We start from the raw sequence: 26,958 nt of genomic DNA, 5'->3' as shown, positions 1-26,958 counted from the left end.
TCAACGTCAGGACCAGAATGCTGGCGGAAGCTCAAGCACAAAAGATAGCGGGTACCGTAGCAAAGCAAATGCACTTACAAGATGCCAAATTTCTTACAGATAATACCATTCTGGCGAAGGCACCAGCAGGCAGGTCTCCAACTGAAAGTCCTGGATACTGGGAAATAAGAGCACACTTGGCAGATTTCTGTGATTGAACTCAATCAATCGAAGCCCCAGTCTTGCACATTACAGAGGCACACTCCAGTGCCAAGGAGGTGATCAAACTAAGAACCTTGGTATTTTAGTTGCAAGAATTCTGCTCACATTAGGACGCAACGAATTCTTTCGTCGCATCTCACAGATAAATATTCAGGACTATGTAATCACTCATGCATACTGCATCTGAATGAGTATATGACGCTCTGAGCACCACCAGTTTGATACAAAAAGTACTGAAACTTAGGTCTAAAATGAGGCACTTACATGCACCCCCAAATGTACACTTGACATGCCCATCTATGCAAACACACACACACACACACACACACAATAACAGCTTCCTGAAACTGTACTTCAATGTGCTAGAGAGGACCACAAACAAATATCATGATGAAATTTAGCCATATTCCACTGATTCCAGCAACCGGTTAGAAACTCAAGACCAGAGTAGGAGGTATCTATTACTAACTACCCTAACTGCATGTCCAGCACAAACTCAAGACCAGATCAAATCAGGCACCAAATACCACCTGACGACGCCCAGCGAAGAATTTTAAAGCCCAGAAGCCAAGTCCCAAGTTGAACCAACACATGCCATGCCAGCCGGTTCTTGTCCTGCGCAAGCATTTTCGCAAGCAGCTGATGCTCACCACCATGTGGCCCATCCCACAGCTAGCACCCCTCACTGGCCAAGCGGCTAACCATCTGATCCTGGGCCATTCTTCTGCATCACAAGTTCGATGTGAGAATTGCCGAAGCTCTGAATGTTCAGAACAAGGACCTGAACCATACCAAAATTTGAAAGATCACACTTTGAATTTACCTTCGAAAAAAGGGTCTTCCTGAATCAGACTACGATATTCAGAATCATAAGTTCCTGGACACATTTTTCTCGAGTATGGACACATGAAGATTATTTTACAGGACAGGAGCACAATTACAAAAGTGAAGCCTGAGCCAAGATGAATAGCCAATAACTCAACTTGATGCTGCTGAATAGGAGCTTCTTCCTCCCTGACTCTGAACACATTAACCAAATTCCTAACCCACAATGAAAGAAGATCAAAAGCTGCAAAATCATACACATGTAGTATAATTTAGAAGACCAAGGACCCTGACTAAGTGCACACAAGACAGAGTGGGCACACATATGCCTAACATAGTACTGATTTCTCAAGTCTCGATACGCTCTTCTCAAGGTCTTTCTTGATAGAAGAATATACATGGTGAACAAGTCCAAGATATATATAGACAAAATAACCAGAATACGAGTGCAAGGTAGACATCAAGGACAGCACATAAACCCATCACTTATCTCTTTGATACCAACTAAAGTGACTAAAAGGACTTGGCCCCAAAACAGCTGGCTGAGCTGAAGCACCGGAGGCCGGCATGCATCATGCTGGCCTGCTCAGGAAATGCAGCTGGAGCCGGAGGCGGTGAGGGAGTGGTAGCCTCAAGGGAAGGTGTCAGGGAGGAGCGTGGAGCTAGGATCTGAGAAGACAAGGAGGCATTGGTATGCTGCACTGCCTCTCCCTGGGGCCGGTGTCCGGCTTCCTCGAACTGGCTGTGGTCATCTGCCTCAACATTGGCCTCTACCTCCGGCTGACATGCTGAAGGTGGTGGCTCAGAAGGTGCAACTACTGCAGGTGCCAGTGGACGACTAACTTTTTTTGTCTGCTTTGACTTGTCGGGCCTGGGCTTGTAGGAATCGTGCCTGGTTTCTCTAGGTCCATCATATTCAAAAGCTCGCATGATCATCCCCATGATGTATGGTGCATACAAGAGGCAAGTGCGACTGTGATCTGAAATAAGCAACTTAATCTCGTCGAAGATCAAAGCAATGATGTCAAATGGATGCTGCTCCACAATATGACGTAGGAGGTTCCAGTTGTATCCCTGGACTTTACTTCTATAAGACCTGGGATAGATGGTTTTCCGAATAATCTTATTGGCTATGCTAGCCAATGGAGAGAGGCCCCTGGCTTGGCCTACTGTGCATTCTGCAGCTGTGTACATGATCCTCTTGTCATCATCATCAAGCAAAAACTCTGAGTGAATTATTGCAGTGTGAACACTGCCAGGAATGCCAAACATCTCCTCCCATGCCCTCTTCTTTGTAGTTATCCTCCTGCCATCTGCCATCCAAGTAATAGAGCTATTGTCGTCGCTGATATGAACTGTGGAGTAAAACTGCCTAATCAATTCGTTGTCCCAATCACAATGGTACCTCATGATCTGCTCAAGCCCCACATGGGCACATCTCTGTCTGACACAAGAAAACTCATCTATGCTATCGATGTACTCCCAGTCTATCCACTGCATAGTAAACAACTCGGCCCTACGGTATATGGAGTTGTACAAGTCCTGCTGCTCAATGGACCAGAATCTCCTGTCTGTTGCTGTCCTATCACCCTCATAGTGGTTCCTGCTTCTGAGCCTCTTCAGCTCATCACAAGTGGCTAAAGTGTATTTCACCGGATCATTGGGACGCACTAGAGAAACTGGAGGCAACTCATTCTCCTTCAGAACTTCTACCACTGACTCCACAGCTGGAGGCGTCACTTGCTCCTCTGAATCACATACAGACATGGACTGATCACTACCTGCACTACCGCCAAATAAATCAGGTTGCTTACTTGCAATAGACTGCTCCAGCTCCACGCTTGCACTGGGGTGCTCAAACTCCGAGTTCTCTGACCAGCAATCCTTTTCTAATGAAATTGCCTTTGCCATCTCTAAATCTGATGGGCTGGCCTCATGCATGCACTCATCAGAAGAAGGCTCACCAGGTTCCTCTTGGTGTTCCACTAGAGGAGTTGACTCAACAGCTATAGTGTCTAGGTCAACTGCCTCCTCAACTGCATTTGGATTTGGCTTTATTTGGCTTGTAATGTGTGGAAGAAAATGTGAAGCAACAAGAGAATCGTCTGCAGCTTCTTTGAATATATCTTCAAATGAGCTTGCATAGCTTCCTTGCATTTGCTCTTCAAAGAATGCCATCATTACCTCTGCTTCAAAAGGCTCCTTTCGACCTATTCTACTCTCCTGAGAACGCAGTACCCCATTGTTTATATTACTCGGGTACCTGCAAGAGATCAAGGTGAGTGTTTGTTATTTCCCTTACTTCTGTAAACACAGATGTCTGGTGACAGAATTCAGAACCAGCAAACCTGGTTGGGTCAGGTGAATCAACCATTCTGTCTTCCAGGGAGCTCTTTGCTTCCCTAGAGGATGGCACAACTAGCAATTCTTGCCTGGCATTCTGCAGCTCCATTTCTAGTTTTTCCTGTTGCCTTTTGAGTTGTTCTGCTTCTTCCTCGAGTAATTTCACCTTAGAAAAAAAGAAAAAAAATCAGTGCTCGGAAAGAAAAATAAGTGACCAATCAAAACTATTAACATACCAGCAGTGGCAAACTTATCTTTTCTTCTAATGAACACACAGTAATCTGGCCATCCTCATTAGACATCTCCAATAGCTTGATTACTTTATTTTTCTCTTCGGCATATGTCTTCCTTTCCTCTGATATCTACAAAATAATATAATTATAAATGGAAGGGTTATAACAATCATAGATATTTCGTCCATGCCTAATTGCGCTGTTTGTAGGTCCTTCTTGGACAAATACTAAAATCTGAATGTATTTATAGATATGCTGTAAAGATATTCTCATGCGTAAGTTTAAGGAACTCCCATAATGCAACATATAATATTGATGTAAGTATGGTATTTGGTATTTTTAATCTACCATACACCCAAAAAAGGATAAAAAGCAAAAGCACTCATAAAGAAGAATATATACATAATTTTCTGTGTGAGCCTTTATAAACAACATAGAAAATTGCGTGAAATCAACGAACTAACAACCTCAAAGCTATCCAAACTAATAGTATGCCTTAGATAAGAAGAAATGAACATGTTGCAAAGCATCACTATCTGATAATGAGAATGACTGGAAGTCAGAACAACCAAAAATGCTTGCATCCTAACTAATAGGTGGTTCGCAAAGAATGTCACTGCCATAATTCGTTGTTCAAAGAAGAAGAAATCTATATGAAAAGACAAAAACTCCGATGCGGTAAGCCTAATTTCCTTTCAAAGGGTTACCTCTTTTTCTTTATTCCATGAAATAAGTAACACTCCAGCCTGATAATCCATTTCTTGCATCTTAATCTCCAGTTCTTTAATTCTACCTTCATAGAATCTATTTGACTGGTCTAGTTTGGACTCGAGCTGACGAGTCTCTTCTTCCATCCCCCTCACGAATGAAACAAAGTATTGTTCAAGAACCTCCTTCTGCACAAGAATTTCGATGGATTGATCCAACAAAATCTCTATTCTCTTAGCTTCATCAAGGCTTTGTTTGGCAACCAATGACTCTTTTTTGTTGCAGTCATCTAGTTGTTGTTGCAGTGACAACAGCTGTTTTTGTAAGGATATAATCACCTCAGACGTTTCACACATAGCCTGCCTGTGGATTTCATCCATTTCTTGCTCAAGCTCAGTGTTTAACATCAGAGTTTCCACATCCCTCTTCTTACGAAATACCGGGCTTTGGAAATTGTTCTTCTTCAGCTCCTCTAGTTCCTTTATCAAACTAATCCGCTCCAAATTGTTATTCTTCAGCTCTTCTACTTCCTTAATCAAAACAACGTGCTCCGATTCAAGGGCCTCTAAAACAGATGTTGTGTATTTCAGTTCTTTTTCTGTGGTTTCCTTCTGCCTGCAAGCTTCAAGGGTACGTAAATTTGCTGCTTTCAGCTCATATCCTACAGCAGTTTCCCTGACGTCAGCTTCCGCTCGGGCTTTTACCTCCTCCAGAAGAATTGTTTTGGTTATGGCCAACTCCAGCTGCAGGCTCAATGCATCTTCTGAGTTGTCTTGTTCCTTTGCAGGTGCATGAGAGTCATCTTGCTGCAATGCTGACGAAACATTCTGTCCACAAAGTTAAATAGCACAGCGTTAAGATCTTTGTTATTTCCATCACCACCACAACGGACGAGCACAAATAAATTTGAAAGCTACTGCGCATATTAGACATCGGGTTGTTGTGCTTTGGGACTTGGCAGTGCAATGTGGCATCTCTAGGTGCAAAATCAAACTTAGAAGGCACTGGAGGCACAATACCACACATGGTTAGTGATGGAAAAGAAGGATAACAAATTGATGAATATGAAGGATGAGGGAGATGCAATCTGTTGGAATGTTTGATTCTATCATTGCAATATCCAAATCCTATCAGTTACACTGTCTTTTATTTATCACTGGGATGTTCTGTAATCTTTCAAAGAGTGTTGAAGGTCATATATGAATTGAAAACAGTGAGCAGCCTCAGTTTTAACCTTACAAAAAAGGAACAGGGGTGATAGCAGTAGATGTGTTTCACCTGCACACTGCGATTCTCCTCCCGGAGCAAGATGGAGTCTCGGAGCTTGGAACGTTGGACCTGTGCAGAACTGGCCCCCGTCGTCGTGAACCCCAACCTCGGCACCGGCTTCGGCTCCCCCAGGATCTTGGTCGGGCGAAGGGGAGTGGTCGCCGCGCCGACCCGCGCCGGTGTCTTGCCCGCTGCCCTGACCCTCAGACCCTTCTTGGGCGTCGGCACCGGCCGCCGGGGCTGCCCCGGTGACTGGATAGCGCGGAGGGGGGGCCGGGAGGCCGCGACGGGCTCCGCTGGGGCGGGAGTCGAAGCTCCGGCAGGCCGCGCGTTCTCGTCGCTCCCGACCCCGGATGCGGGAGCCCTCGCCGGGATGCGGCAGAGAGCGCCGCGGAGCTCCCCCGCCATCCTGCGCAGCCCGCAAAATCGTCAGAACCAAAGAGGAAATAGAAGGCAATAAGGCAATGGATTGAGCGGTTGGTTGCTAGGGAGCTGGAGCGAGCGACCAGCAATCGCGGCGCTCGGCGGCCGTGCTACGGCGACGGCGACGGGCGGAGGCGGCTAGGGTTTTCCCCGGGAATCGACGAGGACGCACCTGAGCGAGGAGGCGGCCGTGGAGGCCAATGCGACGGCGGGGTCGGGCCGGAGGGCGGCGAGTGCCGGAGCGAGCTAGCGGCGGCCGCGCGGCGAGGCGCTGGCTGGTGGTGGTGGGCGGAGGACTGCAGTTTGAAACTTTGGGGGAGAATCCTTTGCTGTGCTGCGCTTTGCTTGATGACGGAGGGCCCCACGCGAGGCCGTTGGTTTGGCTTTGGGAACGTCGGCGGCGGCGCTCTACTAGTCCCATTGGTTGCCGCCTTAATCTTCCCTCTGCATGCAGAGGCAGCAGCCAGCGCTCCACGAAGACCGCTACTAGGTATAGGTGGCCAAACGGACCGGGATAGCTGGGCCGGCCCGATAGCACGGACAGCACGGCACGGCACGTCAAGGGCCGTGCCTGGGCCTAAAGGCCGAGCATACGGGCCGGCACGGCACGGCCTGATTTTTTTTTATTTTTTTATGTATCCTAATGTGGCCCAACAGATAAAAATAGGTTAAAAACGCCCAGTGCGCAAAATAGGAGGCAGATTAGCGGGCCTAGTGTGCTGGTGGGCCGGCCTGATTAGCATACGGGCCGTGCCTGGGCTGCAGGCTGCAGCATGCGGGCCGGCACAGCCCGTATAATAATCGTGCCTTCCCGGGCCGGGTCGTGCCAGGCACGATTAGGATGGGCCGTGCCGTGCCGGGCGGGGCCGGCCCGTTTGGCCAGTTATACTAGTAGGATGCTACTATTGCTCCTATTGTTCATGGTCATTTCACATTTGTGTTAAGGCTGGTCATAGTGGGGAGTATCATAGATGGTCTTATTTATTGTCATGCATGACACATAGTAACATCACATTCATTATGTTATGGCATCTACTATCTATGTTACTATAATCATATATTTCTTTTTTAATTACCTGCCACATAAGCATGTTTGCAAGTCTCAAGTGCATGATATTACTTATGTTATCCTCACTATGGCCAGCCTAAGATTGTCATACAGTACTAGTTTTTCATTTTTTGCCGGGTGACAATGTGGCACTGTTATGCTTATGCAGGCCACGGAGATGCATACAGATATTACTACATTTTGCCGACGCTGCACTTTTGGTTAGGAGATGCAAAAGCCTCGAGTCACTTGTTGAACCTCGACGTTTTTCTGCTGCCCTGATAACCGGAGTATCTATGCTTCGGATTAGTGTTGGATTTCCACGCGGTTGCATTGACCAACTTGGGAATCTAGATCATGCCCTCGAACGTCCTAGTTGATCTCAACGAGGCTTGCCGATTTTGCTGCCACGATTTCTCCTGACACCATCCATTCTCAAACTCATCGCTAACTATGCACATCAACACATGTACTCATTGACAACACCAAATTAATTTCACTCTTCTAATTTGTCGGATTTTTGCTTTTGTGTATCAGTCAATGGGCAACACCTATTTGCTCGGATTTAGACGCTGGTGTAAAAATTCGACTATTTCATGCTTAATATAAGCGACTAACAAACAGCTTGGCCACGTCGAAGTGGAGATACATCTCTACTCCTAAGGGAGCAGTTGGTAGTCTCGCTTCGAGATTTTTTTTAGTCCCACCTCCCATGGTTTATTTTCGTTTTAAAAAAGTCTACGAAATTTCGTATGTTAACCACGGACAACTCCCACCTCCCAGGTTTTTTTCGTCCCACCTCCCATGGTTTTTTTTGGTACCTCGTCCCACCTCACACTGAGCCGCCACGAACCGCAAAAACCGCCTACCTTAGCCAAATCAACAAATCTCTCTCATTAATGCAATTTTCTTTAGGAAACAAATAATAGATTCTTTCCTACCTTAGCCAAATCAACGGATCTCTCCCATTAATGCAATTTGCTTTAGCAAACAAATAATAGATTCTTTCCTACCTTAGCCAAATCAACGGATCTCTCTCATTAATGCAATTTGCTTTAGGAAACAAATAATAGATTTTCAGGAAACAAATAATCTCTAATCTCTATCTCTAATCTCTAATCCCTAATCTCTAATAATAATAATAATCTCTATCTCTACTTCTAATGGACGAGTTGGTTGAATAGTCCGGTTTATTTTCGTCTCACATCCCACCACCATATCTACTCACGTTAATTTTTTTTACCCTCACAATAAAAAGTTTCCTAACCTTTCCAAATTTTCCTAACTAGACACGTTATAAATGGGCAGGAACTGATAGCACGTTACCAATCAATAAAATTTAGTTTCATGACAATCAATTCCAAATCCTAATTTTCCTAATACGTCGATCTTTCTCAAATCCTAATAAGCCCTCTTCCTCTTTCCTTTTTCACCGCTCCACCTAGAAAAAAGACCCATCAATCACGCAACCCCTCCCTGCCTCTCCCCAACTCCCCAAGCGACATCCTCTCTCCCCTCCCTGCCGTCCCCCAAGACGCCCCCGTCGGCGCACTCTTCATCGGAGCGCCGTCCACTGGAAGCCGGAGTCAGGAAGGAGAGCAGCCACCAGCGGGGGAGACCACAAGGGGAGGTGTTGGTTCTTCCTCTGATTGATGCATCCGCTCGTGGGGGCATTGCTGGTGGGGGGCGAGGAGCGATGTTGGTGGCCGTGCTGGGGCCCGGCGGCGTGGGCGGGCACGCTGGAACTGGTTGTGTCGATGGCGTCGTTACCGCCGGAGACCACGTTCGTGTGGGCGCTGGCCAGCGCCGGGTGCGTGGCCGGGTAGGTGCGCGTGCCTCTCGACGGTCTGCTCGACCCGGCCGGGTCGGCGGCTGTACGGCTTCGATGTGCTGCGCACTGCAAAGGGCTTCCGTCGCTCAACGAGGTCATCCAGCGATAAGGGGGAAAACCCCCTTCGATCCCTAACACTACCCCACCACAACAATCCATTGCTAAATTTTCTATGACTGTTTGATTAAATTTGCAGGTCGGACAAGCTCGTTGGCCACATTGGGTAGCTGCCGCCCTCTGCTGAGATTGTTCACACCATGGATGAGATCTCCAACACTGTAAGTTACTCTTCTTTGGTTACGTTTTATTTAATCTGTGTAGTTTGATGTGGGTTGGCTGATGATTGGCTAGGTTTGCTCGGTCATTGATTCGGCGGAGCTGTGCAGGGACACGCACTCAGATAGGTGATTGGATGACGTCTGCTTGCTTCTTGTGTAATAATTTGGAAGCTCTGCAGCAAAGTGTTTTTAGTTTTCTTTTACTGAATATAAATATGTATGTGAACTAGGGAGTTTACGGAGGAAGCAGATAAGGCATCAATGACGAATTATGAGCATCTTCAAGTAAGGTCTATAACATAAATGGCATTTGTGAAAAGGGAGAGAGTAGAGTGAAATGACCAAACCAGAACGGTAACATTTATTTTCTGTGATTTTCTGCAGTACCTAAACACATATACTACTTTATAAAACGCGGTACTAAACACTGAGAGTGAAGGTGCCCTGCCTACCAGAGGAATATGGGAAGGCAGCAAATAACTTGCGTATCGACTTTGAGAAAGGAGGGATTCATCTTCGTAACAGTTGCCATAGTGATAGTTATATTCTGTTGTGATTGTTAGCTTTGAATTTGAATTAGAAAGATAATGCTCTACCATTGCAGATAAACTCGAGCATCTTAATCAGCTGAACCTTGCAATTGCGCATCTGGGTAGAAAGTAGGTATTGGGCAGGCCGTTGCTAAGCTTAGTACTATTTTCACCGTCGAACTTGCATATATTGAAGTCAGTTGTAGTTTCAGTTTGGAATTTAGTACCATGCATATCAGCATATTAAGAGAAGCCTGATTGGTTCCATTGATTTGCTATAGAACATTTTATTAGACATGAAGGTGCCTGGCCTTTCTTTTACAAAAATAGGGTAAGACCTACTTTGAAGAAAAATTGCTTGTTATGTTTACGAGTGGAGCGAGAAAACAATTGCTAATCTCCTTTCATATACTCATTTTTGTAGCTTAGTTGTCCATCTACAGATATTGGTGGTCATGCCTTGCCCCTCACTTCCCTCCAAGCTTGTCGCCCTCGCCCCCCTCTTTGAGGCAGCCGCCCGCTGCTCATCTCGGTGGCGTCAGGCGCGGCCGTACCCACCATGGCATCAGCGTGGCCCTCCCTGCAAGGAGCGGCGCCTCCTTGGTACGATCGCGACGCTGATTCAGCCGGATCGGCGGGGGTTAGTAGGCTCACAGGCTGGCGTTTCCTCGGATGCATCGATGTTCTAATCATGATGGCATGACCATAGATCGTATGAGTCTGAAGACTTTGGGGTGGCTCATCTGCGTGGATGGTTGTGGCTGGGCACACAATCCATTAATAAGCCTTCAAATTTTCACACAGAAGGTCTCCTCCTTTTCCTATTTGCATTTTTTTCTTTTTAATTTTTTTAGATTGCTTGCGTTGGCAAATGGAAGAAAGACTCAGCCTGTGCGTTGCTACGGGATGGAGAGAGGAGTGGATGGGCTTCACATGGCATGGAGGGGTGGTTCCTAGGAGAGATGGGATCGACGATGCTGTGGCGAGGAGATGAGATGCAGCGATAACCGATGGTTGGCTGGCTATGCATGCCGGAATAGTAGGAGGCAGCTATGCGGTGAGTGAGCAGAGGACTGCTTTTTTCTCCGTCAAGAAAAGAAGAAAGGAGCAGTTTCTATGCGGTGACATCAATGTCACGTAGTCTAGCAAGTTATTTTTTGGAAAACGTCAACCGAATGATCTATAGGTAGCCTACAATTTAAAGATCACTAAAATCAGGATGTGACTTACATTGTACCACACGAATGAAGCTAAAAACAATATTCCTCACATACGTAAATATTTTAAACACATCAAGTAGATCTTAGTTCGTAAAAGATAATTAGTTGGATCACTGCTCTGTGTGTACACATCGTTCTATTAAGGTATTTTTATCAACTTACATTACAAGTGAAGTGGATTTTCAATTACTTTTACGGGCTATCATTTCTATCAATCATAGCCCGTAATAACTTAAGCCAACTGCATAATGACCTTCATATGGTTTCGCCATTGTTTTTTCTCCCGTTGTGCTTGCGTGTTCAATATTGTTATTATTGCATCTTGTGGTCTACTCTGATAGGTCATGTCTGTTTGTAGGGTGACAGTTTATACATCTAGGGAACTAGGGCAATTTGGACATGTGATATTTCCTCGAGTAAGCAAACTTCTTTTGTATGGCCCAGCATGATGATCAACACCCATCTGGTTTTATATGGTGCCACTTTTGTTGTATACAACAAGCAACTATTCATTTTGTGTGCCTTGCAACAACATCATAATCTCATTAAACCTGCAATAGATCACACATTCAGTACATTTCAATTTCTAATTAGTCTAGACCGTGAAGTATCTGTTTTTTTAACATAACAGGGTTATCTGATCATATAATCTGTCACAAGTAGTAAGGGTGGGTAGATGAGCAAATTTTCCCAGATGGCAAGATATCTATACAAATTATGGAACTTGATTCTGAACATTGGAGAAGCGGACAGTGGACGACACTACCACAATTATATATAATTATAGTGATATTCAAAGCTATTTTTTTGTCTTAATGTAAAGTTTATCGCAGACAGACATCCACCCAGAAACACACACATGAGACATGACACACACACTTCCTTTATTCCTGGATGAGACTACGAACCAACCTGTGGGTGGATGGTTAGAGGTACTGTGGTATCTCCAGCCCATCAGGGTTCAAATCCTGGTGCTCGAATTTATTCCTGGATTTATTTCAAGATTTCTGGTTATGCGCATTCAGTGGGAGGAGACGTTCCCGTCGACGACGAGGTGCCTACGGACTTCGTAAATTTCAAAATGATATGCCGGCTCAGTCTTTCGGAGGTGCTCATAGGGGTAGGGTGTGCGTGTGTGCGTTCATAGGGGTAAGTGTGTGCGCGTGTATATGAGCGATTGTGTTTGTACTGATGTTCAAAAAAAATTGAAGGACGAGACTACTGGACAGTGCAGAATACCTCTTTATTCCCATATAAAGGACACATATTCCTTGCGACTGTCTTTTCATATACCATGATATGTTCCTATTTGCCAAAGAGTTGGCAAGGTACCGGCCCAAAATCAAGTGCATTATGAGCACCCCTATTCCTAGCTGCTAATCTGGATCTTAATAATTAATGCCCATACCTTGTTATACCAAAAGAAGCAATACTTCCATTGATAGACTAAACGACTCATGGCATGTGGACTAATGGACATGTCTTTTAATCCAAGGCATGGAGAACTCGGTACATGTCGAGGAAGAGGAACATAATGCCGGAGGAAGGCAATAACAAGTATCAGCTCAAGGAGTTCTTGATGGAGACGATTGGCCAGATCTTACTTGTAGCTTTTTTGTGGGAAAGTCTTTGACTCCACATTGTTGGGCTAAGTTATGTTCGCATCTCCGTTTTGGATTAAATCAATTGAACCTACAAAAAAATCCTTTGGGAGTGTGACATTAGCAGGCGCGACAAGAACGATGATGGAATGCTCACTGGAGATGAGGTCAAAAAGGTGAATACGCCAATGATGCATAGATATATGTATGAATTGTACATGTACACACAAAACATACTGTGACAAGTATCTCATGCCAAGCTTTAGTTTCGGTAAGAGGTTTTGTTGCCCGTAGCAACGCATGGCCATTTAACTAGGTGTAATCCAAAATAAATAAATTAAAAGCCCGTAGCAACGCACGGGCGTTCTACTAGTATATACTAATATATGAGATGGGTTTAATTACGGAGTTATTACAGTATGTGTTCGTGAACCAAGTGATAGTTGGATGAGCCCCACAAAAGGTTCGTGTTCAAAGACTAAGAGCATCTCCAGCCGTTCAACCCATCAACACGCCGAAAAAACGTCGTCTGGGGCCGAACCGGCGTTTGCTTTCGGCGTGGGGGCAATTGCGTTTCCACTTGTCGTCCTCAAAATCGCTCAAACTCGACGACTGATACGATACTGGCACAAACTCGAAGATTTTTCATTGAAATTTGTACAAAAACAGAGAAAACAGACAAACTACACCTACAACTACAGCGGGACGCGCGTCACGGCGCCTTCACTGCGCCGCCCGTGAGGCATCAATGGAGGCTGACCGGCGCGGCAGCCTTGGCATTGATTCGCACGGGAACAGAGGCGATGAGGACGACGAGGCGGCGTGTCGCTGACTCGGCGGCCCCACTCCCGTTCGCGCCAAAAACGCTTTCCTTGCGCCCCAGGCGCCCCCCAATGCGCCGGGTTCGGTCTAGGTCCGCCGGCGCCAGTTTCAGCCCAAACTGACGAAAAACGGGCTCCTGAGACGCTACTGGGCTGTTTTTCGGGCGCCGACAGCAAAAAATGGTCTGAAGGGCTGTTGGGGGCGCGGTTGGAGATGCTCTAAGAGCAGGTGCAAGAAAACCATAAGAACTTAATCAGAAGACGCCAGATACGAGCATATGCATTCATGTGGTAATGCATTCAAATGCCGTGGCTTAAAACGCGAAATTGTGAGAATTGAGCAGTGGCCGAGTGGATGGGTCATGGTGGCGCATCCCAGCCGACCACGATTCAAGTTCCATCAGGAGCGAATTTTTGCGGCATCCCACCCGGATGGGCTCTAACATAAGAACTTAATCAGAAGATGCCAGATACGAGCATATGCATTCATGTGGTAATGCATTCAAATGTCGTGGCTTAAAACGCGAAATTGTGAGAATTGAGCAGTGGCCGAGTGGATGGGTCATGGTGGCGCATCCCAGCCGACCACGATTCAAGTTCCATCAGGAGCGAATTTTTGCGGCATCCCACCCGGATGGGCTCTAACATAATACTTTTTTTAAACGAAGACGTTGGGCGCGTCCGGTTTTAAATTAATAAAGCCCACAACTAGGCAGCGTGACTGATAGGATCTGAGATTACAAACACAAGCACGGAGGCTCCGGCCAAAGATAGCGTAAAGTGTGAAGAGTTATCGGGCAGGCCAAAAGCAGCACTGAGCAAGCATAGATGATTACATGGCTCGCAGCCTGAGCTTAGAGCATGCAGGCTCGCTCGTGCGCCATTCAAAAGGGCCACTTCAAGTCGAAGAAGAGGCGGGTGGCTCCCTAGCCATCATGTAGACTTGACGAAGACGTTCTTGTGCATGTTGAAGTTTATCAGCATCCTTGCGCCTCGCCAACGGACTCCACTGCTGTAGGAAAAGGTTGCATTTGTAGATGATATTAGCAGGGTGGGATGGAAAGATTTCCTCGATCGCAAGTTTGTTCCTCGTGAGCCAGAGGGCTCAGGCCAGCGTGCCCACACAGCTCCAAAGAACGCGTTTGTTGCCACCATGAGCCGAGTCTACAATGGCCACGAGATCGACGGTCGAGCCCGGGTTCCATGTGGTGTTGGCTGCGGTGCGAACCGCACTCCAAGCAAAACGAGCTAACGGACAGCGAAAAAACACGTGGTTCGCGTCTTCCGAGACGTTGCAAATTGCACAAAGGCCGGACGACGGGCCATTGCGTTTAGCAACATTGGTCGAGGTGGGCAATCTGTTACGAAACAGTTGCCAAAAAAGACTTTAATTTTAAGTGGGAGTCGCGCATTCCATAAGCCTTTCGGCACTTGGGAGGACTGGCCCTGGCAAAGTTTCCGGTACAACGACTTGACGGAAAACTTGCCAGATGGGGTAAGAGACCAAGTCACTGTATCCTCGTGCTAAGAAAGCGCGACCAGCGCGATAAGAGCAAGCAAAACCATGAGGTGAGCTTGTTCTGTTCCCGTTAGCTCCCGTTTGAAGTGGATCGCGGGGGGGGGGGGAGGCAAGTGCCATGGCAACGTGCTGCTCCGGATTGACCGCCAGGCTGTAGAGGTCCTGGAAGTCTTGCCATAGAGGCCGGGTTCCTACTCAATGGTCTAACCAAAAACGGGCCGAACGCCCATTGCCAATGCCGAACTTGGCCCCCATAGCGAAAGCCGGCCGGACCGCTTGCAGGTCGTTCCAGAAAGGAGAGCCCCTCGCCACTCCTTCGAAAAAATTCCCGGAGGGAAAGTACTTTGCACGCAACAGGTCTACCCACAGACCCGTCGCCCCCTGCGAGAGTTTCCAAATCCACTTACACATCAGCGCGATGTTGAGGATTCTAGTATTCGTGATCCCTAGCCCTCCCTGGGCTTTGGGACGGCAAACCGCGTCCCACCTAACCATGTGGTACTTGCGCTTGGGTCCCGATCCTTCCCAAAAGAAACGGACCGGGGTGTATCCATCTTGGCATGCACCCCTTCGGCCAGAAGGAAAAGTCCCATGGCAAATTGCGGGAGCGAGGAGAGGCTCGCATTCGTGAGCACCAGCCTAGCGGTAGAGGACATAAACTTACCCCTCCACGGGCAAACCCGCCCGCCCACCTTAGTCCAGAGCGGAGCCCAGCCCTCTATCGAGACGCGCTTGGCGTCCAACGAGATGCCCAAATATGTAAATGGGAGTTTGCCTAGTTTACAGTTCAGTAGATCCGCGATGCGTCTACCTTCCTGCTCGTCCATGCACATGGGCATCACTTCACACTTGTGAAAATTGATTTTAAGGCCCGACATGAGTTCGAAGCTTATAAGCAGGGCTTTAACTGTGGCCACACTGTGGAGGTCCGGCTGAAATAGCAATAGCGTATCGTCCGCATATTGCAAATGTGATATCCCCCCTGGGATGCGGTGTCCCAACACCCCTTTGATGTGCCCGGCTTCCACCGCTTTCCGCAGCATTGCTGCCAGCGCATCCGCGGCAAAGTTGAACAAGATCGGTGACATGGGATCACCTTGGCGTAAGCCACGCTTGTTCCTGAAGAAGTTCCCTACTTCTCCATTTACCGAGACCGCAGTTTGGCCCCCCGAGACCAATTGCATGACTCGATGCACCCACGCCGACGAGAAGCCTCAGCTATTAAGGATTTGTCGGAGAAAATCCCAATTAACGCGGCCGTAAGCCTTCTCGAAATCTAACTTGAGAAGGACCGCAGGTTCTTGCGTGCGTTTGAGCTCGTGGGGGGTCTCTTGTAAGGCTAATGGTCCCTCCAAAATATTCCTACCGCGGATGAATGCCGATTGCGCACGACTAATGATACGAGGGGCGATTGGCGTGAGTCGAGTAGCGCAGCCTTTAGCACATATTTTGAAAGGTACGTTAATGAGCGCAATGGGTCTGTACTAGCGAATGTTGTCCGCACCAGGTACTTTCGGAATTAGCGACAGCACACCGAAATTGAGCCGCGCTATGTCGACAAAACCTCGCATGAAACCATTGCACACCTCGAAAATGGGTTCGCGCAGCAAAGGCCAGAAATGTTTGAACATTGACACCGGCCACCCGTCCGGCCCCAGGGCCGTGTCGGATTTCATGCCCTGGAGTGCGTTGTCAATCTCCTCCAGTAGGAAAGCGGGCTCCAGCCCCTCGTTTTCGCTATCGAGCACCTGTTGAGAAGGAATCCAAACATCCGCACGCAAACGTGCTCGCTGGGCCTCCTCCGTCCCCATCAGACCTATATAAAAGTCGTAGATGTGACGGGAAATCTCCGATTGTTGAAGAAGGAGTCCCTGCTCCGTCTGCAACCTGGGAATCGAATATTTCCTGCGCCGGCCATTCGCGTACGCGTGGAAGTACTTCGTGTTCGCATCACCCTTGAGCGTCCACTTGAGGCCTCCCCTATGCCTCCAGTATTCCTCCTCGGCATGAAGCAGAGCTTCGACTTGCCCCTCTAGGGCATATCGCCGCGCCCATTCTTGCTCAGAGAAAGGGCGCGTGTCCGCCTGACCGTCGAGATGAGCTATCTCTTCAATGAGCCTTGCCCTCAGGATCTTATCGTCGCGACCCTGGTTCGCGCCCCACCCCTTAAGGCTTGCACGCAGGCGGCCCCCTACCGCAGTCCAGAACTCCAAAGGGCCTCGTTGCTGGCCTGTGAGTTGGACACATCTCTGCCACCTCTCCCTGAAGATGGTGTCAAAATTCGGTACCTCGAACCATGCTGTTTCAAAGTAGAAACGCGGGCTGCGACGCACTCTATCCTCCCCCGAAGACAAGATTAGCGGAGCATGGTCCGACCCAATCCTTGTTTCAGCAAGGAGTGAGCACAAGGGGAATAGAACTTCCCAGTCCGGATACATGAAAGCTTGATCCAGCACGGATCGCACTGGGGCTAGTTGCTTGTTAGTCCAAGTGTATCTTGCCCCCGATCTAGTCACTTCCCTAAGTGCCATAGATGCGATCGAATTGTTGAACATGGCCACCCTTGGCCAGTTGATGTTGTCGTTGTTTTTGTCCGCCCCTGAACGGATTAGATTGAAATCTCCCCCCACCATTAGCGGGATCTGAGCAGCCGAAAAGGCCATCACCTTGGCTTCAAGTTCTCCTAGGAACTCAGCCGAACGTGAATGATCTGCAGGTCCGTAGACTTGCACGATCGCGAGCTCGCGAAGCGACGCTCGCACGCGGAACTTGGTCGCAATGAAAAAGGTGCCACTCTCCGAGTGCAGCACCTCGTGCGTGGCAGTGCATAGGCCAAGCAACATGCCACCAGAGTGGCCGTTGGCCGGACTATGATGCCAAGCGAAACGCTCTAAGGGATCAATCGCTAAGATATCTTGATGTCTGAACTCAGACTTGATCGTTTCCTGGAGCCCTACGATATCTATTGTTTCTTTCCTAATGTACTCCCTTAGTTGGGTGCGCCGACCCGAGTGGCCGAAGCCACGAATATTTCATAGGAGTGCACGCATCTATACGACACGATTGCGCAGGCGCACCCCCCCTGGATGTGATCGCCTTGGCCACACGTCTCGCCCTGCCGCGGCGAGGCGAGGGAGGAGCAGCAACCCCTGTTGCTGTCTCCTCGTCGGGCCGAGTCGTTAGCGCTGTCGAGGCCTCAGCCTCCAGTGCCAAACGATCCGCGTGTTGCACAGCCGCCGCTGCTAGCGCCGCTTGCGCCAATTCCTTTGCGCGAATCAATGAGATAAGCTCGCTCATCTCACCTCCTCCCGTTGGTTCCACCCCACTCTCCCCCCAAACCTCGCTCAAATGCTCATCCGAAAAGGAGTCAAGAATCGTAAAGCGGGGCATGGGATTACCTGAGATTTCCAGATTTTTCTGTGCTTGGAGGAGTTGGGCGCGTTGAAGCGACGGCAAGTTGCCCTTGGCGCCCTTAGCACGCGCACTGGTCTGCACGGGGGCCGCCTGCCCGTCCACCACCGCCTTGGAGCGCTTGGCCTTCAGGACGGGCGTCGTCATGGGCATCTCCAGCGCGACCGTAGCGGAGGCAGGCATGACCAGCGCCATCACCGCCTGACGCGGCGTCGCCGGCGCCCCCAAACGCTCCGCTGCATGCCCAGCCTCCACGGTCACCTTGCGCACAGCCACCTTCTTGATCTGCTTCGTCGCGCCAATCTTGCTGCCTCTGCGATCACCTTGGGAAGGAGAACGCGAGGGGGGAGTCAAGAGCTTCGGGTCCGCAGACGCAGCAGGGGAATTGCCCGTCGGCTCCGCCAGCAGCAAAGAATCCACCGCTGCCTCCATCTGCACCGTAGGAGACGTGACTGAGCCCAGATTGGAGCCGTACTGGTTCGGGATGGAGAGCTCCATCTCCGACGACCCTCCCGCCAGAGAATTCTCCATCTGGGGCTGCAGCTCGCAAGCCCGCGCCCCGCCGATGTCGGTGATGCCCAGCTTGTCCCACGCCGCCGTGTCGATGGAGTCGTCCTCCATGCTTGCACCAGGCTCCTTGTCGTCGTCGCGGCCCTTCCCGTCCGGGACCTTGCCATGAGGGGGAGGGGGTGGTGGGGGGAGGGCGGGCGCCGCGGGCTGCTCCGGGAGGATCTCCGGGTCGACGGAAATGTTGTAGCCTTCATTGTTGAACCAGATCTGGACCGACCCGCGAAGCTTGCGAGGATTGCGACAAGCAAAGCGCATGCGGACCGGCCCTGGGCGGAGCAGAGATTCCTCATCGACCAGCAGAGGGCGGCCGAGCATGATGGTCGCCGCCATGAGCCTTTCTGAGCACCGATGCTTGGGGGGAATCCCACCTAACTTGACCCACACCTCTGGCATCTCCATCCCCTTGGGCGCGTCGAGGACCACGTCACATATGTCCACCATGAGATTGTTGAGGGATAGGAAGAGCTTGCCGCTCCTAGTGGCCATCCGAAGCATTGCTGGATCTAGGAAGACCACCGAGAAGGCCCCGCCTTCGAGAAGGGAGATCTGCCAATCCCACTCGCCCTCAAAGAGATGCTGCAGCTCCGCCTCGAGGATCTGATGGGAGAGCGCTCCGGAAGGCATGGAGAGCACCGCCGTGTTGGCCCCTAGCTGGACCAGGGCCTCCTCCCGCGCGTCGACCGGAAACTGGAGGCAGAAGAATCCCTCGCCGGCAATGGCGTGGCCCGTGGTCTGGAGAAGCAGAGGCTTGCCGCGGGATGGGCACTGCGCCGAGGTGTGCCCCTCCTTGCTGCACACCACGCAAAGCGGCTGGAAGGTGCACAGGCTCTGGAAATGGCCTGTGCGGCCGCACTTGAAGCACTCTGGGCCGCCCGCATCTTCGACTGGGATCGGCTCGTCCTGCGTGCCCTTGGACGAGCTCGGCGCCTCAGATCTGGGCGGGAGGGGAGGCTTGGTAGCCGCCGCCCCCGCAGGCTTGGACTTCTGCTTCTTCGCGGGCGAGTCGCCGGCGCGGTCGCCGCCCTGAGCTGCCAACTGCCCCTTGTGCTTGAGTTCGAGGCCTTTCTTCCTGTATTCTTCCTTTTTCTTCTTCTTCCGTTCCTGCTCCTTGAGCCACCATGCGGGCGGCGGCCCCCAACCGCCCTCGTTGTCGGCGCGCCCACGGGTGCGGTCCCGTGGCGGTTCCATGGGTGGTTTCTCCCCTCGACGGTCGGGCTTGGAGCCCATGGACACCACTTCGGCGAAGGAACGAAGCAAGGGTGGGGGAGGTGGAGTGGGGTGGAGGAAGCGAGCGGAGTGACCGAATCGCCGCACCTCCGAATTGGAGGCAGGAAACCCTAGTGTGATGTCTAGGGTTCCACGGGGGAGCCAAAGCCATTTATATGGCTGCGCGGTGTGGGTCGGCATTGGCAGGCCTTGCACTCCCGGGCCGGACTGGGCCACGGGCGCGGGCGAGGCCCCCTGCGACCCTGGCACATACGTACCCCTTGGCTGGGCCAGCAGACGTGGCGGCTCCGCAGGAGGCCCGCCAGACACCTCAGCAGGCCGGCCTAGCCCACCACTTGGCGCTTCGTCCCCAACCCTAGAGAGAGGCGACCCCGAACGGCGTCGCCGCCTCCGCGCTGCCACCGCCACCGCAGGGCATGGGCGGCGAAGGTCTGAGGGACAGCCCCGCGGCGTCCGCACCAGGACAACCACACCCTTCGCGCGTCGGAGAGGCGCGCGTCGCTCTTGCCGCAGCCAGAGAAAGCCGCCGTGAGCCACGACCACCGGGCGCAAAAGCACGTCGGCGCCCGGCCTTGAAGGAGCCCCCGAGCTCCTCTGCGCGCGCCACAAACTCCCCAATGGAGCAGGCCGCACGCACGCCTGCCGCAGGATACGGCTCAGCGCACACCTCATCTTCCTCCTCGTCGTCGAAATCTCCTCTGCCAGAGCCCAAAAGCGGCTCCCCGACCCCCGGGCCGCTCTCAGGGAGATGTCGGCCGTCCTCCTGAACTCCGCCGAAGCCGCCACCGCTCCGTCCCGCTCCGGGGCCTGAGCAACGCCGCCAGGGCCGCCGGAGGCAGAGACAAGCGCGGAATCACCGCCCCCGTCGCCCGAGACTGCTGGCCATACAGGAGCCGTTGGGTCGCCCATTTGAAGTGAGCTACTCCTTGTAGGTCCGCCTCTAACATAATACTCCCCATTGGTTCTTTTTTTAGAGGAGAATTACCTTTAGGAAATCCCACAAGAACACCTCCGTGGTGGTAATTAGAAGGGAGCATATGCCTAGTATTTGGGCCCGATCCAACATCACAATAGGAGCTATGTAGTACTCTCTCCTAAAAAAATAAGGCATATCATTGTACATATTAGTTGGATTTAAAAATATATAGTATGAGCAAAAAGCATATAGATTGACCATGATACTACTACTACATAATTTCTCCATCGTATGTTATGCCTTCTATTAGTTACATAATTTCTAGCTTAATCTTAATCATTTTGTAAATTAATTTGGAGTATCAAAATAGTATTTTTCTAGAGATAACACTAAGACATTATCTACTGTATAACATATTATTTTTCTTCTCTAGATAAAATGAATGCATAAGAAAATTCGTCTTATCAGCATATCACACATGCTTTAACACCTTTTCATCTCGCCTAAATTCTTAGCATTGTTTAAGTGCACACACACTCTCTTCATATTTCTGAAGCGGAATTGGTCGTCATCTTGAGCAACTACTCGTCACGAAGTCAAGCTTACAAGACACTTGAAGTGAATCAGATTGGATTTTTGTTCAGCACCTTCCTTAGGAATATAGAGTCCTGGATTATTAATTAAACAATACTCGTAGTAAAGTTCATACAAAGGTTATGTTCCATGACAACATGAAAAGTAAGAAATTATCAAAATGTCATTTTATTTAGAATATTGAAAATTGACATGAATGCGAAGTCACACACGTGATTTTATGATTCAAATTTGTGACCAGTATTATCCTTATCCGCATTCGTTACGACACTATTCACATTTTACCATTGTTGAGGAAATCGTTAACTGGTAACTGCTCGGTCGGCTGGTGAGTAGGGAATTAACAGTCTAATCGGCAAGTTAATCGGCCATTTAATCAATTAATCGGATGATTTATCGGGTAGTCGGCTACTCGGGGGCCCTATGAGTAGGGATTAATCGGCAAGTTAACTGGTTAATCGGGTGAATTCTTGAACAGGGCATTTTACTGAGATCGAGAAAAAAATTTAGGGATGAAATGTGCATTGTACATATGTATCTGCTCCGATCTCATCCCCAACATGCAATACTACTTTGGAGGGAAATATGTCAGTCTCATGTCTTTTTTGGAGGGCCATACTTTTCTACAACTTTCAATCGTGTAATTTTCTCCACTGTATTTTTCCTAGTCATTCCACTTTTTATCAAGTTTCAACTGCATTATTTTTCAAGCTTGGACTGCATCTTCTATTGGCGCCTACTGCGCCTTCTAGCAACATTTTATCGTGTAGTTTTTTTATACTACATTTTCTATTGGATGTCTAGTATATGTTTTGGCAATTTTCTAATGCATTTTTATCTACCGCCTATACCCACTCTTAACGGGTTAATTTCCACGAACTGGTAAACTATTAAACATTCACTAAGTAAGTAGTTGCTCCTATGAAATTGTACAACACACAATCATGTAGATTATGTTCCCCTGGTCTCTGAACATCTTGTGCGAAATCTGTAACTTTCTTTTGGCTGGTCTAGTCCGCACCGTCCCGTGGTACCAACAAGAGGTGACTTACTGGCATCTTAAAGGATCACAAGCTTGTCAAAGTAGAAAAGACCATCAAATGCAAGTTCTTAAGACCTTTATTTATGAACTTGTGCGCACTAGAATAAAATCATTTGTGCTCCCAGACAATAATTAGTGATGTTCGTAATCTTTAGTCTGACATGCATCTTTAATGCACGAGCAATGCCATGTATCCAGCAGGAGAGGAGGTAGGGTTCCCTTAGGTTTTTGAAAAATAAAAAAAATAAAAAAAATCATCAAAGCTTGATTTCAAAGTGAATAAGAAGGATCTGAACTTAGTTTTCCATTTTCATATTTTAAACGTGTTTTTAATGGTTTTCTATTAAGGCATATTTTTCTCAAAAAATGTAAAAATATGATGATTAATTCAATAAATAGTGAGACTAGGAATCTACACTATATAGATTGAATAGGTGTTATTAAAAATATACTTAGCTCATTTGGAGTAGGTCCAAAAAAACTTGATTACAAATGGAGCTCATTTGAAGCACATTTCTCATGTCTATAAATTTTACCACGCAAAAGAGATCGGATTGATCACCTAACTTTTATAATAGTTCAACAAACTTTGTAACATCACACCACAGGGCAATGGACTTCAAATGTTGGTTCAAATTCAAATTTTACCTCAAATTCAAATTTTGCCTCAAATTCAAATTGGAATATTTGACATGTTACTGTTATTGGAATATTTGATCTGTTATTGGAATACTTGATCAAATGATGGACTATCTTCATTCAAATGTTTTTCTTGCTCTGTTATTGGAATATTTGATCAAATGATGGACTATTTGCTCTTTTTGCTTATTCTTTGTAGCATGTCTGACCAGTGAAGCAACACTGAAGCAGCATGTGTGATCACTGCAGCACCTAAACTCATAGCTCACAACATCTAAAAAGAACTAATCATACACCACAGGCAAATTTAAGGACAGACAAATGTAGATAGCATAATACATTACTACCATAGATTCAGTTCATCACATCATAAACAACCACATTAAGTTTACCAAAAGTAACCCAAAAGATAAAGATAAAACATGTTGCCACATTCAGTTCATCACATCACACCGGAGTCAGGGCCTTCGCGAGGGCAGCATGCTGCCCCCTGATCATGTAGTCCTCCCCGCGAATCGCTACATCCTCTGCATGATCGAAGCGGCCATCCTTTGGCTTTGGCTTGGTGGTGCAGTAGGGGCAGTGCCACTTCTTGATCTTGCGGTTGTAGAAGGAAGCAACTCCCTTGGCCTTGATCTTCTCCACCTCCTTCATTGTGAAGGACGCGGCATTGCCCTTGTACATATCTTCTCCAGAATTATACTTCACACATGAATGAGTTACATTAATACATTATAGATTCATGTACACCATGTCAAAGGAACTAAATGAACAATCCAAATTTCAAGTAGGCTTACCTCATATTCTTCGTCGTCACTGTACTCTGGATCGTACGGGTCGAACCCAGTAAGGGCTAGCTTCCTCTTATTCCCCACAGAACCATCCTCCTGAATATACAATTACATCCATTACTAGTAAATACAGAAGCCAACTAATAATTTAGGTATGCACACATGACACATTGATCATGTTATCCATACTATGATCCTATTTGCATTTTCCATTGTCATGCACACACATTGAACAACAAAGATAATATAACTACATATTGTGGACAAATTTATATACCGATGAATCAAGTAAGTTCTTAATCAATTGATAGGTACATCAAAATTAATGCATTCCATTTGGGCAAATGACATTCAAAACACCAATTTGTGTAGCATTCAAAAACAAATCTAAGCATACATGTCTGTAGCATTCAAAAACAAATCTAAGCATACATCCCTATCTCTCATTAAGATCTGTCTAGCATTTTTGCAACGAATGTAATCCAAAAAACTCCCATACAAAAAAACCCACCCCCATAAAGAAAACTCCATCCCTCAAACCAACTACTCTAACCATCTAATCTAAATATTGCAACTAGGGTACAAGCAAATGGAAGTACCTCCTGTACCACCTTCTCCTCGCTAGGATGCGCATCTGGATGGACTGCGCCGCTCGACGCCGTCAGCTTCGACAGTACCGAGGTGGAGCCCGCCACCTCCTTCTCCACATCCACAGCCGCGACAACGGTTGCGAGTTTCCCCGCACCACCTTGGACGCCGCCAACGTCCTGCACTGCATCTGCTGCCGCGGTCACCGTGCCCTGCAGATCTCTAACCGTTGCGCCGGCGTCGCCACGAGCGTCCGCCATGAGGGAGGCGATGAAGGTGAGGACGAGGATGCGGTGGGGGAGAGCGAGATGGTGCGGTGAAGGAGGGCGAGACGACGCATTGGGAGAGAAGGAGACGATGCGGCAGGAAGGGGATTTGGGGTGAAATGGTAGGGGCGACGCGGTTCCCCCTCTTATACGATGGGACGTTTCTGGCATGTTCCACGGACACGTGCTACCCCACGACCGCGGTCAGTAGCATGCACGCCTATGCGGCCCACTAGTCAGAGTTAACGGTCAAGCCATTGACCCGATGGCAACGTCCAGTTTGCACAGTTTTAGCCAAGGAAGTGGGGAAAAGTGAGCAAAAGTTAAGATCGTGGGGATGAATGAGTATAACTAAGGAACCAGAGGCACAGATGTAAAAATCTTTTTTTTTAAGTCAAACTTAGCAAACTTTGATCAAGTTTATAGAGAAAAATGTCAATATCTACAATACCAACATTACGAAAATATAACTCATAATGTGTCCAACGAAATGCATTTGGTATTCTAGATGTACCTATTTTTCTCTTTATAAACATGATCAAAATTTGTAAAGTTTTTTATTTGTGAGGGAAAGTTTGTAAAGTTTGACTTTTGAGAAAATCTATACGCACTACAATATAAAACAGAGAGAGTATTAATCTAGTATTACCTGAGTATTCTAAAGTAAGGTGGTGGAAATACATGCATATATTAGGACTCGTGTTTTTGCTTAAATCGGCAAGAATAGCGTTGGCGTGTAAAGCTGCCCACTTGATCATGCATCCACACCTTGATTCAAATACTAAGATGAATGAAGAGAAGTTTCTAACACTTTTTGTCATGGGCATCAGGCAACCAGCCAACTAGTGGCTGCTTTCTTTTGTAGGTTATATATTTGCATAGGGATTACCGTGACCGGCAAATCTGGTCATTTTGATGTAGATGTGTTTTTCATACATACATCAAACTAAATATCGTCTAAGTGACCGCGCGGGTGGCAGGTCATACAGGTGATTCTACCAAAGAACTAGGCTCATATGTGTGTCAGGTAAGTCAACAGTCAACACATTGCAAGCAAATTTATATTTGGTAACAGCTGGATCAGATGAAGCTGTAGCATATCGGATAGCCTGAAATCACTTGTGCCAAGACATGCCGGTCTTGGAAGATATGTCCATTACTAATCCTAGAGGTCAGCAACAAGGCATGTCAGTCGCCTGCAGAGAAAGTTAGGAGCAGAATGTTGCAGAGACACCGTCGGTATTGTGAAAGGCTCCCGAGACACAACACACAACACAACCAAGAAACCTTCATGTTGTGCAAACAAAACAACAGGGTGACAACTTAGGGATTTGGCTATGAGACTACCTCCTGATACCCGCTATTCTCAGACTTAGATGGCGATGTCTTCTATCAACCAAAATCGTCAATGCCACTCACACCGTCTTTGCCTATGTAACTCATTGTGTCTTTTCTTTAAGTGTCTCTTGTTTTTCTTTTTTGCGGGTGAAAGTGTCGCTTGTTGCATGCAACAAACATTCAACTACATATGTGCATACTGAGACTAAGGTTGTAAGGAGATGTATATGCATAGCTGAATTGACTGAGTAGCATGGGTACATGAGGAGGGTAATAGATGAGGAGACAATGACCCCCTCAACTCGTTTTTTTCTTCTGAATTCAAAAGCACGTGCAATGCCAGATCGACGTGAGCAGAGCACACACGCGTACGGATAATTGGTTTGGTCCTTTTTCTTGGAAGAGGAATAATTTAATTATCCTCCCTCGGTCTCTACATCTTGATGATGCACACAACCAAATTTTTACAAGCGAAGTGCATAAAGAGGCCATAAAAGGTGAGTGGTTGACTGATTATGCGAGAGAATGTCTACAATACGCAAATGTTAACACCCACGTGTGGCACGAAGCAACATGGCCCAAACGCCTCCATTATCATCCATTTTGCCACGTCAAAACAGATGACATCAGCGGGAATTTTTTTGGTTTTCGGTTTAAAAATGTTTTATCTCCTAATTAAAAAATGTAATTAAAAATCCATTTTCACCATTAAATCCGTCTCGACGA

The 26,958-nt window shown here is 47.9% G+C and overlaps 1 protein-coding gene across 1 annotated transcript; it reads right to left on the bottom strand.

Moving 5' to 3' along the window:
• Positions 1-362: 362 nt before the first annotated feature.
• Positions 363-6,423, bottom strand: LOC125507460. The gene is made up of 7 exons (XM_048672035.1): positions 6,086-6,423; positions 5,589-5,988; positions 4,310-5,137; positions 3,624-3,731; positions 3,375-3,535; positions 1,025-3,289; positions 363-925 (listed from the first exon to the last, which is right to left on the bottom strand). The coding sequence occupies exons 1-6, from the start codon at positions 6,421-6,423 to the stop codon at positions 1,540-1,542; spliced, it is 3,585 nt and encodes a 1,194-aa protein (XP_048527992.1). The 3' UTR covers positions 363-925; positions 1,025-1,539.
• Between the last annotated feature and the right edge of the window lie 20,535 nt (positions 6,424-26,958).

Source organism: Triticum urartu, chromosome 5, assembly GCF_003073215.2.
Source record: "Triticum urartu cultivar G1812 chromosome 5, Tu2.1, whole genome shotgun sequence".
Taxonomy (NCBI): domain Eukaryota; kingdom Viridiplantae; phylum Streptophyta; class Magnoliopsida; order Poales; family Poaceae; genus Triticum; species Triticum urartu.
This window is presented reverse-complemented; position numbering and strand designations above follow the sequence as displayed.